At 40.0% G+C, this 18,502-nt stretch overlaps 2 protein-coding genes across 6 annotated transcripts in view; one reads left to right on the top strand and one right to left on the bottom strand.

Annotated features, from left to right (window-relative positions):
* LOC138744165 (SEC23-interacting protein-like) overlaps window positions 1-18,502 on the top strand; it is a 195,104-nt gene that overhangs the window by 94,817 nt on the left and 81,785 nt on the right. The window contains exon 19 of one of the 2 annotated variants that reach the window (XR_011345337.1): window positions 415-4,109. The exons of the other annotated variant lie outside the window; for it this stretch is intronic. The gene's annotated coding sequence lies outside the window, so the exon portion shown is untranslated. Of the gene's footprint in view, window positions 1-414; window positions 4,110-18,502 lie in introns of those variants that run through there. 2 annotated transcript variants of the gene reach the window in all.
* The window catches only part of LOC138744166 (phospholipid phosphatase 4-like), a 185,484-nt gene continuing 168,580 nt past the window's right edge, over window positions 1,599-18,502 (bottom strand). For all 4 annotated transcript variants that reach the window (XM_069899859.1, XM_069899861.1, XM_069899862.1 and 1 more), the window contains 2 exons: window positions 17,579-17,749; window positions 1,599-2,328 (listed from right to left, as the gene is read on the bottom strand). In XM_069899859.1, the coding sequence (XP_069755960.1) occupies window positions 2,129-2,328; window positions 17,579-17,749 (371 nt within the window). In that variant the 3' untranslated portion in view covers window positions 1,599-2,128. The remainder of the gene's footprint in view (window positions 2,329-17,578; window positions 17,750-18,502) is intronic.

The following is an 18,502-nucleotide window of genomic DNA, read 5'->3' as shown; positions in this document are numbered from 1 at the left end:
ATCTTTTAAGTTCAAATATAATGGTCAAAACATGTCTTGATTGTAGAATTTTTTGTAATTTATTTGAAGGAAAATGGAAACTTTGCATTCAGATAGTGTTCTCCGGCATGCTTCCTGCAACCTATGCTACTTTGCCACTTCTGTTTAACTTTTGTCTTTAAATGTATCCTGATTCCTCGTGTGTGTTCTATAAATCAACATTTTAGCTCAAAGACTGCCATTCTTAACATGTAGCAATCTGTTAATAAGATTTCAATTTTGACCAAATTGGGTGTAAATCCTATCAAAGATATTCTAATATCAGGCTTGTGTTAAGTAACTAAAGATCTACCTTCTATTGTCATTGTAAACTAAATATTTTCTTAGTTTATTATTAAACTGATTATAATTTATAATTTATAATTTCTCCTTCAGTCCAGTTATTCTTCATATCGTTGAAAAATAAATGAGCCAGAAAAATAAATGGCAGCTTTCATCATATTCTACAAATGAAATAATCTTTTGACTTGTATCATAATATCTCAACTCTTGATTTAAAGTTTGACATTCTATGTGTTGTTGAATTATTTTACCTATTAAGCATTCAGGTTATGCATTTTCCTTCGAACTGCCAGCTCTGGATCAAACTTTACCCATTTCACTACATTTCTACAGAAATATCGCTAATGCTGCTATCAGTTATTTGATATAAACTTTTTATTTAACAAAAATACCAAAAAGGTATTGATACGCTTCATCTCACACAAATTGTTATTCTTTTTACATTGTTGAGCTGTGTATTTTCAGCCACTTTGTAGGTATCAGTACAGATGAACTGTTCTTTGTTTGTAATGTAGCCACTACAACATAAAGTTCCATTTGCATCTGGTTTACCTTTAGATTTATAGTCTTCAATTTGACATTATGTTCATGAAAATAATTCCCTGTGTATGTTTGAATACGTCCATTGTAATTAACTCAATTGATCAACTTGGAAGTTACAATCTAAAACATTGTTGTGATCCTGCAATGGTCGAAAAAGAATTGGAGATGCTTGAAAAGCTTTGGCTAGTCATTAGATTTGATATTTAACTGGGGCAAGAAAAAATGAACCAGGTTTAGGAAACTTGGTAATCACCAATCATATCATAAAAATAATCCGGAGGGCACCAGTTCAAAATTATTTTGAGGGTTAAATATACCCAATAGTTGAAAGTCAATCTTCCCACCTGTATCTAAATAGAAAAAAGGGTGCCACGGTTAGTGTAGTGGTTAACACAGGTACAGCACCAGCAATTGGGGCAGGGGTTCGAATCCAGCACTGCCTGCGAGGAGTTTGTACCTTCTCCCCATGTCTGCATGGGATTCCTCTGGTTTCATCCCACCGTTTGAAACGCACTAGGGGTTGTAGGTCAATTGGGCGACATGGGCTCGTGGGCCGAAATGGCCTGTTACCATGCTGTATGTCTAAATTTTTAAAATTTAGACCCGAGTTCAAAAGGTAAAAGTCAAGTAATAACTGGACTCTCTGGTGCAAAGCATTCATTGTGGGTTTTAAAAAAAAATTAAAATATTAAATATCTTATGGTTTAATAAAAAGCATCCAATACAAAGACCTATTTTGACAATTTAATTTTAATGAACAATGCCATATAATTTGAGCCTAGAAAAATGAAATATCAGTACATGTATTCTTGGATGTCATTCCTTGCCATTGGTTTCAGTGAAGATACAGTTACCAGTATAATTGTTTAACATTAACTTCACAGTATTCATCAAAGCTTTTAATTACATATTTATCTGTGATTTCAATCATACTGTCAATATTGTAATTGTATACAATTAATGGATTTTCTTTCAATATAGTGTAGAAAATAATCTTACTGTTGCTTCAGTCTTGCACTAATTGTATTTCATTCAAATGTTTTTTGAATTGACTTGTGAAGAATATGGCCATTTATACCTGATGGTCATTTTTCCTTAGATGACATCAATGTATGCCATGACTAAGAAAGCAAAATAATTTGTCAATCAGTTTGCACTTCATTGAACGTATGAAGGATAAAAGTACAAGAGATTTTCAGTTGATTTTGTTTTGATATTTATGGAATGTAAGGAGGGATAATTGTCCATTTAAGAAGTGTACTGGTCATACAGGACCTTCATTTACTCCTTCCAAAGCTAAGCTGGTAGCCTTTTCTGGAGTGGGCGCGTCTTCCTGATCAGCAGACACCTGAACCATGAGGCAGACATGAGGTTTGTGGCAATCGGTGTGGCTCAGTGATGGATAATGTTGTCTGTAGGCAAGGTAGGCAAAGGTGATGCCAATTAAAGCACCAACCAGTGCATCTGCAATAGAAAAGACACAAACATTTTCTTAAGGCCTGTTTGAAGCGATTGAAAAGGAAATAAAAACGATAAATAAAAATCAGAAATTGTTGCGGTTTGGCCTGCTGGGCATATCCCATCATCTCACAAACAGCAATACATTGCACAAAGAAGCATCATCTGTCTCCAACTAATACTCTAACTGATACATCAGCTCATTTGTTCTTCCTGTCCCTTTCCCAGTTTTCCCACTTCTGACAAAGTCTCAGACCTGAAATGCTGAATGTTTTCCCGACCAGTGCTGCCAGACCTGATTGCTTCCAACATTTTGTATTTTGATTATTGTAAAACACCAGTCTGTTAGGTATGGCTCATTCATGAAGGAACAGTTTTTTTAAAAATCCCAAAATTATGTGCTTTTAAAAGTTGAACCTACATTTCAAAAATAATTAAATGCTTAAAACAAATACATTGATATCTCAAATTCAGGAATAAAATCGGAATTACCTGTAACTGGGCCACCTCCCACATTAGTGTTCCTTCCTTCAGAAATGTAGATAAATCCATGGCACCTGATTAAGTGCATCCCAGAACATTATGGAAAGCGAGAGAAGAAATTGCAGGAGTCCAGGCAGAGATAGCTACATAATTACTGAGCACAAGTGATGTGCCAAAAAGCTACAGAGTAGCTAATGTGCTTTTGAATAAAAAGGGCTACAGGAAATTAAGCCAGGAAACTGGCTTAATTCCATGTCAGTCGTTGGTAAGTTTCAACTGTTTTTAAATGGCACTGATTAGCTTGACCTGTCAGAGGGCAACTGGATGTTTGACAGAGTCTCTGGATACAGTCACCTTAGAAGGTCAGCTGCAGCAGTGAAGTCTGCTCATTTGGATCGATGGGTCTGAGAAAGTGCAGTGAGAGGGACTGCACAGTTATTAAACCCATTGACCAGTCCCCATCAGGGGATTAGCAGTGGAAAGCGTTAAGTTCCTGGGTGTCAACATCTCTGAGGATCTGTCCTGGGGCCTTCCATGCAAACATGAAGAAGGCTTGCCAGCAGCTCTACTTCATAAGGAATTTGAGGAGATTTAGTATGTCACCGTGGAGAGAATTCTGACTGGTTGTATCACTGGTATGGAGGTGCCAATGCACAGGGCAAGGAATACAGAGTTGTGAACTCGGCATCAGTCACTCAATCCTCAAGGCCCCTCACCACCCAGGCCATGCTCTCTTCACACTGCTACCATCGGGAAGGAGATACCGGAACCTGAGGACAATCACCCAGCAGTGCAAGGACAGCTTCTTTCCCTCTGCCATCGGATTGACTGGACAATGAACCACAGACATGGCCTCACTTTCTCTTACTTTTGCACTAATTTATTTTTAAATGTAATTTTATAGCTATGTTCACACTGTAATGCTGCCTCAAAACAACAAATTTCATGACATAGTTGTGACAAATTCTGATATTCTCAAAGATTAGCATTTCCAGGTCATCACTACTGACTGTATCTTCAAAGAAAATCATCTCTTGCCTAAACTTGGTCCATGTGCCTCTGACAAACGGGAGCCACTTTTCATTGGGTCTTATTTCCAAAGCAATGGATCATGAACCTTTGCCAAAGTTCTCCTCAATCCTATCTGCTATAATGAGAGCAATCTCAGTTTCTGCTAGTTCACTTTGTAATTAAAATGCCTTAATCTCAAATCATTTTATTAAATTGCTACATTCACAGAAACACTTAAGCATCTTTACTAATTGTAAACCTTGATGTCATTAAATATAACAGTTGATGCATTGCAACCATATTAAATTATGTAATTCTCAATAAAAATGAAAGAAAAACTTTCCTTGTGTGCATTGAATGATTAAAAAAGTGCAAGTAATTTAAAACATATTTTCATGTTCAACCACAAAATGCATCAAATGTTCTACTTATTAATTACAATCTCATAATGGGGCAATTTTTACCAATAGTAAATGTTGCCACATCTGATCTCAGGCTGAAATGTTGGCTGTGTTATTTGTAGAAGACACCATCTTTGCAAAAGAATTAAAGTTTGAATCATTGCTCTCAACTTTGATAAACGTAAGAACATATTCTGCAAAAAAAATCCATTTAACTCTGCCTTAAGTATATTTTGAAGCAGCATTTACTGCTTCCTTGGGCAGAGAATTTCACTGATCCACACCTCTCTGGGAAAAGCAGTTCTTTGTCATCTTCCTAAATTTACTCCCCTGAATCTTGAGGTTGTTTCCTGGGATGTTTCTGCCTCTATCCGTTTTGTAATGTGTTTCTATAAAATTCCCAACGACCACCTGTTCTTCTGAATTCCAGCAAGTATAGTTCTACGTGGCTTGATCTCTCCTTATAGGTTAACTCCCTCATCTCTGGAATCGACCTGGTGAACCTCCTCTGCACTGCCTACAAATCCAATATATCTTTTCTCAAGGAGATCAGAACTGCACACAAATCGCTAGGTCCAGCCTCCCTAGTGTTTTGTACAGTTTCAGCAGAACTCTGCTCTTAAATTTAAACCCACTGGGATTGAGGGCTAAGATTCCATCTGCAATCTTGACTACTCACTGCACCTGCAAACCAACCTTATGCGATTTGTGCACAAGCACTCCCAAGTCCCTCTGCACAACAGAATGCTGCAACCCTTCACCTTTAAAATAATTGATCTATTTCAGCTTCCAAAGTGGAAGACCTCAAATTTACCAAAGCAGAAATGTCTGCAAATGCTCATTGAAGAGCCAGTTGACAAACTTGGTGGCCGGTACTTTAAAATACATCACAGGAAAACATTTGGGAATAAACGTACCGTTGAGGTGGTCAAGAGACTTTATGGAGTATTTGGCCAAAATGTTAACAATTCGCTCAACATTTATTCTAGAAATGCTTCGGGAACATCAGTGAATGAAATTCCCATTTCTCCAAAATAATTTATCAGCCACACTATTTAAAAGAAAAATGAAATAGCTGGTTAATCATTAAATCCACATTCTGTTGATGCTGTTGTGCTCTTCAAAAGAAACCAAGGTGCTGTTAAAGTGCAAACATCTGCTTCAGTATCTCTGAGTCAACTGCATGAATAGAATTCCGTCTCATGGAACACTTTCATTTTACTGTGCATCTGTGAATGAATTTAAAAAGTATTCTAATATCATGAATTTTTTATTGAACTTTGCCAATTTCTACCCTTCAAGCTAAATTTCTGAGATTGTTTGAACTGTTCCCAGCATTGACGGCCTAAACATAAATAGCATCATTTTCTTAACCATTAGTAAACCAGTTCTTAAGTTCCCATGATGGAAAAAACCAGTTAGATTTTGCTAAGCTGAAGTTTTTCAAGATATTAGTTGTATACATCTATTTAGGTCATTAAGCAGCTGAGCTAATAGTATTCTGGTTGAGTGCTTGGAAAGGTAAAACAAAAGAGCAACACTAGAATCTAAAAACAGACCATTTAAAAAAAAATTCACTTTGACTCTGGAGGAAAGGATGAGAATTGTGCATGAGAGCAAAAGATTAAATGTAAACCATTTCAAACTTCTGTAGGTTTTTAATCATTTTCATTAAACATTAATGACAAATTGTCTAATTTATTTCCAGCATTTTCATTTTTACTTCACATTATTATTAATTCAATGCCCTCTAAGTTTGCCTGTTCACAGGTGGAAATGGTGTTAATGAGGTTCTGAGTCAGGCACTTGAATCACCAATGAACAGTGGTTCTCAACCTTTTCCTCTCCATTCACATCCCACTTGAAGTAATCCCTATGCAATTGGTGCTCTATGATTAGTAAGGTATTGCTTAAGGTGAAATGTGAGTGGGAAGGGAAGCTTGAGAACCACTGCTGTGGACCCAATTGTTACTGAAATATTTTGCTTGAGAAAAAATGTAATTGGCCCATTTCCTTTGGAGTTCTGAAACTGCACATAATGAATCAATGAGGTACGATTAAAACTGGTTTTCCAACTTTTTCTTTCCACCCATCTACCACCTTAAGCAATCCCTTACTAATCACAGAACACCTATGACACGGTAGTAAGTGAGTGGAAAGAAAAAGGTTAAGAACCATTGGCCTAGGTATTGAAGTCTATGAGCCAAGAGCTGGAAGCAGAGATGAATAAGGATGGGTGACCACTGTTTGGCATAGATGTGGTGGGTGTTTCTCAGCCTCAACACATGACATACCTGCAGTTCCCCCTCTCCCAACACCTACCGTTTATCTGAGGGGACAGGCAAAACTTGAACCTTTCATCTGAAAAACAGCATCCCTGACAATGCAGCATGCGTTGGGGTTGGACTGGAGCATCAGCTGAGGATTTTGCTTTTGTGCAGCTTTCACATTTTAGAGCTTTCTCTGCAAACTAACTGAAAGTATCAGAGCACTAAAAGGTTTTGATGTACATGCTTTAGTCTTCACTTTAAAGTTTGTGTAGTGAAGTGCAAAGGGACCTGGGTGTCCTCGTGCAGGGAAACCGAAAAGTTAATGACCAGGTGGGATCGGTAGTGAAGAAAGTAAATGCATTCATTTCAAGAGGAATCATGTGCAAGAGTAAAGAAGTGTTGAAGAGGCTTTATGGGGCACTGGTGAGACCTTATTTGGTATACTATGTGCAGTTTTGGGCTCCCTATCTTAGAAAGGATGTGATGTTGGAGAGGGTGCAAAGGAGATTTACTAGGATAATTCCGGGAATGCAAGGGCTAACGTATGAGGAGCATTTTACAGCTCTTGAATTGTATTCATTGGAGTATAGAAGAATGAAAGGGGGATCTCAGAGAAACATTTGGAATTTTGAAAGGTTTTGACAGAGTGGATAGAGTTAAGATGTTTCCCTTGCTGGGTGAATCAAGGACAAGGGGTCACAGTCTTATAATTAGAAATTATCCATTTAAAATAGAGATGAGGAAGAGCTTCTTTAGTCAGAGAGTCATGGATCTGTGGAACTCACTGCTGCATAGAGAGGTAGAGGCCAGCTCACTGGGAGAATTTAAACAGGAAATTGAAAAGTATCTAATTAGTAAGGTTATCAAGGGATATGGGGAAAAGGCTGGGAATTGGAACTAGGTGTCAGCATAGTTCAGCTTAGTGTAGAGTCACGGAACAGACTTGATGGGCCTAGTGACCTGCTTCATTTCCTTTATCTTGTGAATGCAAGACAGATATCAAAATCTTAAAAATAACTGCAAATTGCAACTATCATGTACAAATAATTACAAAGATTTTACAACCAACATCTTCAAGCGATGATTTGAATTGTTCTCACTAACAATTACATTTTGCCATTGTAATTTTATACTGAATAGCTCTGTGTGACAGAATAATTAATCCCACTATGTAGTCTTCTTGCAGATGGGATTACAGAAACTTGGCCCCATTTCATGGTTATCTGGGGTTTTTTTTGGGATGAAATACAATTACAATTAAATTTCAATGACTACGACTCTTTAGTGTTAGAATTGGTAACTAAAAGATTAAAATATTTAATCCTAGATTATCATTCTACGTTTTGAATTGTAATTGCACACAGTTGGAAAAGTAAAGGTATGGAGAAATAATTTCCCATTTATCTAACGTTATGTAAAGTGTGAGAAATTTAGAATGAAGATCAGGGTTGGAAGGTTGAAATGTAAACTTTCATTGTGCAAAATAATGTACCTAAGGAAGTTGTGACAGGACAAATGTGAATTCAAGTGGACAGCCAACCACGAGGAAGAATGGGGATGATTGAAGACCATTCTAACTACAGAACCAGTGCTTTTGACTTTCTTTAACGCACCCAGAAGGACAAAAATCTATAAATGCTTCAAAAGATGGAATAGGTGCCGTAGTACTTCAGGCTATAGGAGAAAATTGGAGGTGAGTAGCATATGCATGAAGGATGATGGCCACATCAGAATCTTGTCCTGCTCTGTGGCTGGTATTTCATTCTATTTCATTGCGTTCTTTAATGTAAAAACCATATATACTCATGTAATCATTGAAATTGTGTAATAGTCAACCCTCATTTTTCCCTCCCCCTCCCCCCTCTTATTTTTGGCTCCGACTGCTCGCCCATCGAGCTCTGGATGGCATGATAGCAGACTTTTGCCCTAGCCATCCACCTACTGGAGCTCTCAATGCCCTGGCCACAAATCCACCAGAGCTCTGGATGCCTGGGCAGCAGATCCTCATAGTGGCCAAGTGCCCACCAGAGTTCACAATGCCCCGACTGCCTTCCCATCTGAACTGATGCCCTGATCACCCACCCATCTGAGCCCCTGATACCCCAGCCACTTGCCCATCTGAGCTACCAGCTGTGGATCATCAACCCCAATGTCCTGGTTGACCGCCCAGCTGGACACCCAACCGTGGATCCTTGCCTCATCCACCCTCCCATCTGATTCCCTGATGTTCTGGCTGCCCACCCATCTGAACTCCTGATCACAGATCCTCGCCTCAGTCACCCATCCATCCAAGCTCCTGGCCACATATCCTCGCCTCTGCTGTTGGCGCATCCTATGCCACAGCCACCTGTCCATCTGAGCTATCGGCTGTGAATCCTACCCCAATGCTCCGGCCGCCCACCTTTCCGAGCTCCTGTCCGTGGATCCTATCCCCAGATACTCGACCATCTGAACCCTGATGCTCCGACCACCCACCATCTGAACTCCTGACCGTGATTCCTCATACCAACTGCCCTCCCATCCGAGTTCCCGACTGCAGATCCTAGCCCCAGATGCCTGTCCATCCAAATTCCCGATGCCCTGGCCACCGCCAATTGAACTCCTGACTGTGGATCCTCACCCTGGCTGGCCACCCATCCAAGTTCCTGACTGCGGATCCTCGTCCCAGTCACCTGCTCATCTGAGCTCCTGAGTGCATATCCTCACCCTAGCTGCCTGCCCATCTGAACTCCCGACCACATATCCTCCCCAACCTACTGCCCATCCAAGCTCCTGATGTCTCACTGCAGTTACCATCCAGTTCCAGTCATCTGAACTCCTTGTTTTGATAGATGCTAGTGCCACTCCTGACCACTAGAGGGAGTCATAGACTAGATTGTGGCAGCTTGGTTTGGATTCAGGATGGATGCCTCCACACAGTCTTGAGTTTATAGCTAATAGAGAATAGTTGTTTTAAAAGAACCCAAGGTTCTTTATACAATAAAAAGAAATGGTACCAGGAGTGTAAGAAATACTAGGAGTGTGCTGAGTAATAATTAGTTGATAGCATCAGAGATATGGAGAGAATAAAGTATCCTGATGCTGTAAACTGGACTGGAAATATCAACCATGAGTGGAGGCTGTTCAAAGATTTATGATATTTCCACAAGCCATTGGACTCAATAGCAATCCAGATGCATGGAAGATTGCACTGCTACTTTCTGCAGCTAAACTTCAAGCACTTGTGGTTTTCAACATGTTTGTTTTTTGCCAAGGCAGAAGATTGAGGGAAGTTAAACAAGGTTATCAAGATGTTTGAACACTGTTCACCAAAAAAAAATGATACATTTGAGAGGTATGTATTTCACTCGCATTCACAGCTATAGGGAGAGAGTATTGATACTTTTTAACAAACTTGAAATTAAAAGCAAGAACGTGCAATTTTGGATCACTGCAAGATTCAATGATCCATGATGAATTTGTGTTTGGGATTACTGATAATAAAGTGAGAAAGAGGTTGCTGCAAGAGACTGGAGCTGTGAAGATAGGCCACACCAGTGAATTAGCTCCGGAGCATACAAAAATGTTTAGTAATAGTGCAAATCCCAGTGAAAATGAAGCTGTAACCACAGCATGTATCCACACACACACACAAACAAAAAATGAGATACAGGAAAAAACAAATAAAAGGAGAGACATTCATTTGCAAATGATGTGGCATTAAACATGCACTAAAACAATGTCCAGCCTGTGGAAAAGTCTGTAATAAGTGTACAGGGCAGTATCACTATGCAAAACAATATTTTTCCAAAGGAAAACAAAATAGAAGTGAAAATGTGTACACTGTAGACTCTGTAAAAGAAACTGCCCTCAGTGATACATTTTTTATTGGCATATGGTGCAGGAAGATTATAAGCTAACAGCCAAACATGAACAGAGTCGGCAGGATAAGTGGACTGTGTTATTGCATACAAATGAAAAAAAAAATCCTTTAAAGCTGGACATAGGGGAAAAGGTCAATTTGATCTGTGAGCACATCATCAGGGCAATGAAGATAAAGCCATACATCCATGCAAATCCTGTACAGCTCAAAGCCAACAATGGACAGAGCATCAACACAAAAGGTACATGCAAACTGAAAGTGAAAGTTGAAGATAAAGAGCACCACCTCAGATTTGCAGTAGTACCAGATGGACATGAATCACTGCTTGATGACAAAGCACGTGAAAACTTAAGTCTAGGTAAGAGGGTGTACCACATTAACAATGCTAATGCACAGAACAGCAAAGAGGAAATACTGGATCAATATGCAGACATCTTCAAGGGGTTTGGAGTTCTACCATTCACCTTTAAGATACATTTAAAGGATGCCCAGGGAGGTTCCACCACACTAAAAGAAAAGCTCAAGTGGGAACTCGACCAAATGATGGCACTAGGGGTCATAAAGAAAGTGGAGGAGCCCATAGAATGAGTGAATTCAATGATGTGTGTCATAAAGAATAATGGTGACTTACACGTGTACATGGAACCAAAATACTTGAATGCCAATATGAAGAGAGAATATTATCAGATTGTAACCAGGGATGAAATTACAAGTGAAATGGCTGGTGCAAAGTTTTTCACTAAATTAGATGCATCCCAGGGCTTCTGTCAAATAAAACTGCATGAAGATAGCACAATATACTGTACGTTTAATAAACTGTTTGGCCTATACTGTTTAAGGATGCATTTTGCGATTTCCTCAGCTCCAGAAGTATTTCACAGGACAATGGAGCACATCCATAGAAGGCATAAATGGGGTATGTCTGCACCCCAACCTATGGGAATCCATACACCAACAACACAATGAGAGGCTCATCAAAGTGCCACATCGCATCCAGAAGTATGGATTAAAGTTAAACAGAGGAAAATGTCAATTTGGCGTGAAGGAAATCAACTTTCTGGGAGATAAATTGTTAGAGGCAAGTGTGGAGCCAGACAAGAGCAAGGTGAAAGCCATTTTAGAGATGCCCAGACTCACTGGAAAAATGTTGCATTGAGAGTGCTGGGAATGATCAATTTCATTGGTAAATTCATACCAAAACAATGTGCCTAAAGAAGTTGTTACAGGACAAATGTGAATTCAAATGGACAGACAACCATGAGGAAGAATAGGGATGACTGAAGGCCATTCTAACTACAGAACTAGTGCTTTTGACTTTCTTTGATGCATCCAGAAGGTCAAAAATATCTACGGATGCTTCAAAAGATGGAGTAGGGGGTGTCCTACTTCAGGCTGTGGGAGAAGATTGGAGGCCAGTAGCAAATGCATCAAGGACAATGACAACATCTGAACGTTGAAATGCACAGATCAAGAAAGAGTGTCTAGGTCTGATCTGTGGACTTGAGAAATTCCACAATTATACGTATGTGGCTGAGACAGACCACAAGCCATTAATAGTGATAATGAAGAAAAATCTCAGAGAAGTATCGTTGAGTATCTAAAGATTGCTGATGAGGCTACAATGTTATGACTGAGTTGGCGTACACACCAGGGAAACTTATTGTGTTAGCTGACGCATTATCCAGGGCAATGATGCAGAGTAAAGTACTCAATAAGATTTCCACAGAGACAGATGTGAAACTCCATGTGAACCTTATCACTGAATATCTTCCTGTATCAGCATGAAATCCAAGCAGATTGCAGTGGAAACAGAAAAGGACATAGTTGTACAGAAGGTAATCAAGAATCTGAATGAAGGATAGCCTAGAGGTGAATGTCAGCCATATTACAACATCAGAGCTGAGCTGAGTGTTGTCAATGGGCTTCTACTCAGACAGAACAGAATTATCATTCCTCAATCACTGCGACAAGAGATGCTGAAAAGGGTGCATGAGGGGCACCTTGGAATGGAAAGATGCAAGAGGAGGGCCAGAACTGCTGTTTATTGACCAAGGATAAACACTGACATTGACAGGATGGTTTCCAGCTGTGAGACCTGTTTGAAACATCACACAAAGCAGGCAAAGGAAAACAATGATAATAACTGGCTTACCAGCAGAACCATGCCAGAAAATTGCGCTGCTTCCTAATATGTCTGTTGCTTGAGTGATTCAAATATATGAAATCGATCCTTGCAAGACATGGAATTCCTCAAATTGTCTACAGTGACAGTGAACCATGGTATTGTTGTAGAGGATTCCAGAGCTTTGCAGAAGAGTATGATTTTTGACATGTGACTTCATGTCTTCTGCATCTACAATCAAATCCTGAGGCAGAGAAAGGAGTTCACTTAGTTAAAGAGTTGCTCTTGAAACCACTAGATCGTGGCTCAGATCCGTATCTAGCTCTACTGAGTTTCAGAGCTTTGCCATTTGAACATGGCATGTCACCCGCTGAGCTCCTGATAGGACGTAGACTATACACCACACTTCACTACTTTGCAGAGCCAAACAAGAACAGAGATGTCGAATGGAAACAAAAGTGTCTGCCATGGAGGCAAAAAGAAAATTATGACAAGTCAGCAAGAAACTTAGGGCCCCTGGCACAACATGACACAGTGAGACTCAGAGATTCCAGCATTGGGACAAAAAGGAGGAAGTCAATCCAAGATCCTACACTGTCAGAACAGAGGATGGTCAAATACTGAGGAGGAATCGAAAGAGCTTCCTGAAAATGCAAGAAATACTGCAGGAGCGGACAATTGCAGAAGATCCAGCCTGCACAACAAAGAAAACACCACCAGTGCTAGACAGTAGAGGACCAGCAGAGCCAACACAAAAACCCGTATTAAGAAGATCCACATGTCTTATCAAAACACCTAAATCCCTAAAAGGAACAGCGCACTTAAAAAGTTTGTGCTACTGATGTTTACATTTGTGTTGAACTTAAAATTGAAATGAATACACAGTGTGTCAAGGATTGGGGATGTAATGATAGAGGGCTGGTGATAATCCTGACCACTAGAGGGAGTCAGAGACTAGTTTGTGGCAGCTTGGTTTGGATTCAAGATGGATGCCTCCACACAGTCTTGAGTCTATAGCTAATAAAGTATAGTTGTTCCTAATAGAAGACAAGTTTCTTTATTACAATAAAAAGAAACATTACACTCCTGATGTCTGAATGATGCAAGTACTTCATGAGGTCAAAATTTGACCCATATAGAAGTCGACCACCCCAACCCCCCCCCCCCTTTTTTGGCACAAAAATTCGACTATTACACGAGTATATTCGTTATGTTAATTGTTTCATTAAAGACGGTGCAGATGACACAATCGATCCTCTTTACAGTAGCTTTTGTCAGTTTTTTTTAAAAGGGCTCTTTCAAACCTAGTTCTGCTTCCACCTCTGACCTACTTTATCGTGTATCATACATACAAAAGTATTGCAAGCGAAGTGTTTGCATTCCACGCACACCAGCCTGAAGCAGAAGCTGAGCATTCAGCCTTTAACAGATACAGTATATCTGATCAAGTCTGTAACAAATCCTTAACAACATGTAAATACTGATAATCAAACCAAGTGAACAGATCAACATCCTGGCTGCTTCTATATCTGGGTTTCAAAACCTACCCTGCATGAAGCTGCATTTATTCTGTCAGGTGTTTGTTCAGGGATTATCTGTCAGTCAGTAAACATTATCAAATGCATAAAATAATTTGGAAAATCCATCTACACATACTTAATAATTACTGTTAATTTGTTTTATGTTCATATAGGAACATAGAATATAGGAGCAGGAGTGGGTTATTCATCTCTTCAATTTGAGACAATAGTCCAAACTCAGGATAACGTTCCAAACTTATCTGTTATCCATTCAAACCTCTCTCCCTACAAAAAGATGTTCCACCCTTCAATATATTTAATAATTTGCCTTTAACTTCTTTCAACTGTCCACAGAAGGAAAAGGAGAGATTAAGAGAACTAGAGGAGTGGGCAGATGGGAAATTAGATACTTATGAATTTAATGTTTTTCTCATATTTAAAGCGAGAATCTCGGAAAAAGAGAATGATCGTAGACTTGATCAAAGTGGTGCTTTTTTAAAAAGGGAATCTAGAAAGGAGAGGCAGGGATGGAAGGTTTAGAATGGAAACCTGTGTAGTGAATGGCCAGCTGTGGAAACCCTGCCTAATGGAGTGAAAGCAGAGAGAGGGAAGAGTGATGGGAGGAGTGCGTTTCTGCATAGACAAGAAGCCATAGAGAGAGATATGTCGGAGATAGTAGATTGAAGAAGCAGGCGGGGGGGGGGGGGGAGGGGGGGGAATTAAATTAAAACACGAGGATGAAAATGTGTTAATTAAGTTCCAGTGTTTGAACCGATCTATCAATCAGTCCGTGTAGAGGAGGGTCTGGTGTGTTGGGTTCAATTTGGTTCCATGGTGCAGGTACAATACGCAGATTGAATAATAGTTTGACAGAACTATGGTTAGCACAACAGAGGCCAGGTCTGATATTGGGAAGCTGCAAATTTTGATCAAGTCAATTCTGAAATGACTGCTCTCAAAGTGCAATATTGCAGAAGTGTAATATCAAATGTTATGCAACGGCTAGATAAAAGAGCTCATCTCAAGTTTTGCTCATCTCAAGTTTTTCAAAAGTATTTAGTCTCATGCTGGGAGTTCACAGTGTTTGGGCTATCAACATGGAATTTGGTATTTCATTTTCATCTTGTTAAGTTCTGGTGACTTTGAAGTGTCCCAAGATAGCAATTTGCTGTGAACAGAATTAGAAGTACAGCAGCAAACCAATGTTATAATGTGCAATATTGTGGAATTCCTGCTGCAGAGGCCATTGCAATTCTAGACAAAAAGACCACTGCAAATGTAAATTTGCAATGGATGGAAATAGCAATTGAATTAGTTTTGAGTTACTTTTGAAAATTCTTATTTCAAAATGTGATGGACTGAAAGACATTGATATTAAAAGGGTCATTATTCTTTTTAAATACAGGTCAAAGTAATTTACAAAAATCACTTTGTACAGTAATGTTCCACAAAGTAATTTTGAGGCTTTATTTTTAGCCAAGTGAACCTCTTCTGGGAACCAATTATTAATAATGTTCATGTGGATAGACTTACTGCTGATTGGCAGCATATCTGAACTTGTGGTCACCTATCTTTGGCACTTGACCTTCCTTGCAGCAGATCCACTACTGCCCACCCACTCTCTCCTCCCATCCCTAATATAATGCCATGACAGCTATTCCCAATGTGGTGGGAGGGGCTGGGGGCCACAGCACATTTAAATGAAAGCCTTGTCTTCTCTTCACCTCATATAACATAAATAGCTTTTATGCAGTCAGTTGGAGGGAAGTGCAGAAGATACCAAAGCCTGACTGCTTCACAGGGAAGGATGCTCATAAACTTTGATCAGAGTCCTTGGTGGGGGGGGCGGGGGGGGGGGCAATGTCAAAAAAAAATGTTGAGAATGGCTGATCCAAACTTTTCTTATCCATGTATCTGACTTAGTTGGACTGGAACTGTCAGATCCCCTTGTTCCACATTTATTTATTTTTTTGCGCAGTAATTAACTTTTAGAAAGATAAATTGCACCATTTGCCTCATTTTTCTCAACCGATTCTGAACTCAAACGAGCTGGTGTAACTCATTCATCCATTCTGAAACTGTGCGCGATCACTGTGACCTGAGCCAAGTCGAAAGCTTATCAGATCGCCCTGATAAACAAAATCCTCCAGATGCTTTATTTACCACAAAATATGCATCACTCCCACTTATTCTCTCCTCTCACTCTCTGTTTCCTTATCAAAACTTTGCTGAAGTTTAACTTAATCAACTGAAGGTTTTTATTCTAACGGCACAATGGCACTTCCTAAAATTTCTAATTTGAAATGATCACTTCGCTGGTGGAATCCATGATCATTGGTCAGGCTCTAGCATGCTAATGGTATGCATCTCTGGAACCCATAAATATTCCTATTTTATGCAAAACACCATCACTGGATGGAGCTCTGATGCTGTGATAAAGGACTCCTCTGCGAGTTCCTGCAGCCCAGTCATCATGCCCACCTGCCCCGTAGAGTTTTACACTGCCTTTAGAAAAGGGACAGCAGCATTTTTCTTTCCTCACAGAGATGTGCACCTGAGATGGCGCATCCATGCTTGGCAGCCCAGACCATGAGGCTCTGCTGGCTCCAAGGCAGAGCAACCAGAGCAGGAGACCACTATCCCATCCCACGGAGAAGGAAAGCCTGGGAGAAGGCTCCAAAGGGTAAGAGGCCACAGAAGTGGACCAGCAAGGGGCTTTGGTATCTGAAAGCCTCACACACCAAGCTGCAGCCATTGCTGGAGCCATGGGAATCAGGAGTTGGGACTGGGATTTGGCAACGGCAAGGCTCCTGAAAGGCGTCTGGCACTGACACCTTCCTAATCACGTCAGTGATTTGGAACCAGGGGCTGAGGAATGCGACTCGGATCTGGAGCTTGGGTTCAGTAGCTCTGCAGCTACAGATGTTACGGAAGCACTGGCGGTTGAGGGATCGGAGGATGAGGCAGGATCCACGGACAGAAGCGCTTGAAGGCACGTCACCTCTTCGTATGCCTTTACATGGCAAACAGAAGTAAATGCATTTTGAGCGTTTGTGTACACGACCATAAAGGAAGCTTAAAGTTTCTACTCATCCTAAGGTTTCAGAGACCTCTCACCATTGCTATTTCTCATTTCTCTTTTACCTGCACAAAGCAGAACTGAACAAGCCGATCCTTTCCTGTAATGGAATTGTTAAACAGTATGCTTCACTGCTCAGCAGTGGATGATCAATGGACTTTCGACCAGAAAGGTCAGAACTCATCTGTTTTAAAGCAAGCGCAATTTTTCATGTGGATAATGAGGAACAAATAATAGTGAGTGTGATTTTTTTTCACCAGCTGATTTGCCGAGCTAAGGAATATGTATTTGAGGGGTTAAAGTAAATGCAGAAGCCATAACAATTGAATCACTGCATGTAAAAACATCAAGTTTTTAGAAATAAGTCATATAATAGTTACTCTATTATTTCAAGTCAATTAATAGAGTAACGTAAAATAAAAGCCACCAATCTCATTTGAAGTTGACATCAAGACCAGCAGAACCAAAGAAACCTGACAGCAGTTGTTCTAAAAGTAACACAGCTTACCTTGCCAGTGATGCTTGTAATCACATGTCCTCGACAAGGCTATCATGACGGCACAGTACAAAGGAAGGATAGCAGCGCACAGCCTCCAGCTCTTTCCCTGGCCAATATCCGTGAAGCAGTGCAACTTCCCAGCCAAGTAGAAGGTGGTGAAACCCAGCCCTGAAAAAGCAACTAGAACATGAACATTTTCAATTAAATAATTGCTCGTTTTGACGTCATTCAGTTCTCTTTCTGGGGCACAGAGGCAAGAGGTACCAAAGAATTAAAATGAGTCGTATTTCACAGTTGCAAATCCTTGCAATTCTGAAAACCGAATTTTCATCATATGTTGGCCACCTTTATTTATACTTAGCTTTATTGAAAGTATGAGAGGTTTCAGCTAAAATGTTAGAACGGGGAGCCAGGAATGCTATCCTGGGAACACAGAAGTTGGCAGGAGAGTTGAGAATGAGGATTAACGTCACAACTGGTTTAGAGGGTAAGTGCAGGGCAACAATTTCCAATAGTTGATGGGGGAATAAAGATTTGACAAAAGGTGCAAAGGGAATATGGGGATTTTAATTTTAATTTGGAGAGAAGCAAGAATTGAGCATTCACTGAGGCTGGTGCAAAGAGGATCAATTGCTGTCCTCAAAAGGGGATTGAATTGGCACTTGCAGGAATATGGTGAGAAATGGGTAATAGTGCTTTGTACCAGGAACTGGTGTTCCACCGATTCTCTTTTGAAACGAAGGAATTACGGAAGCGCTGTAACATAATGCCACAGGGGATTTAAGAGAGGGCTCAGCTTCTAGTTTTAAGGCAGAGAACTCTCAGGCTAGCTGTTGATAATGCCAATAGGATTTTCAGATATACCCACAATAAAGGTATATTATTTATTCATTACATTTTCAGATTCCTGATGTTAGATTGATTACATTCAAG

Source organism: Narcine bancroftii, chromosome 10 (genome assembly GCF_036971445.1).
Source record: "Narcine bancroftii isolate sNarBan1 chromosome 10, sNarBan1.hap1, whole genome shotgun sequence".
NCBI lineage: Eukaryota > Metazoa > Chordata > Chondrichthyes > Torpediniformes > Narcinidae > Narcine > Narcine bancroftii.
Note: the sequence above shows the minus strand (reverse complement) of the source record. Positions and strands in the feature narration are given on the sequence as shown.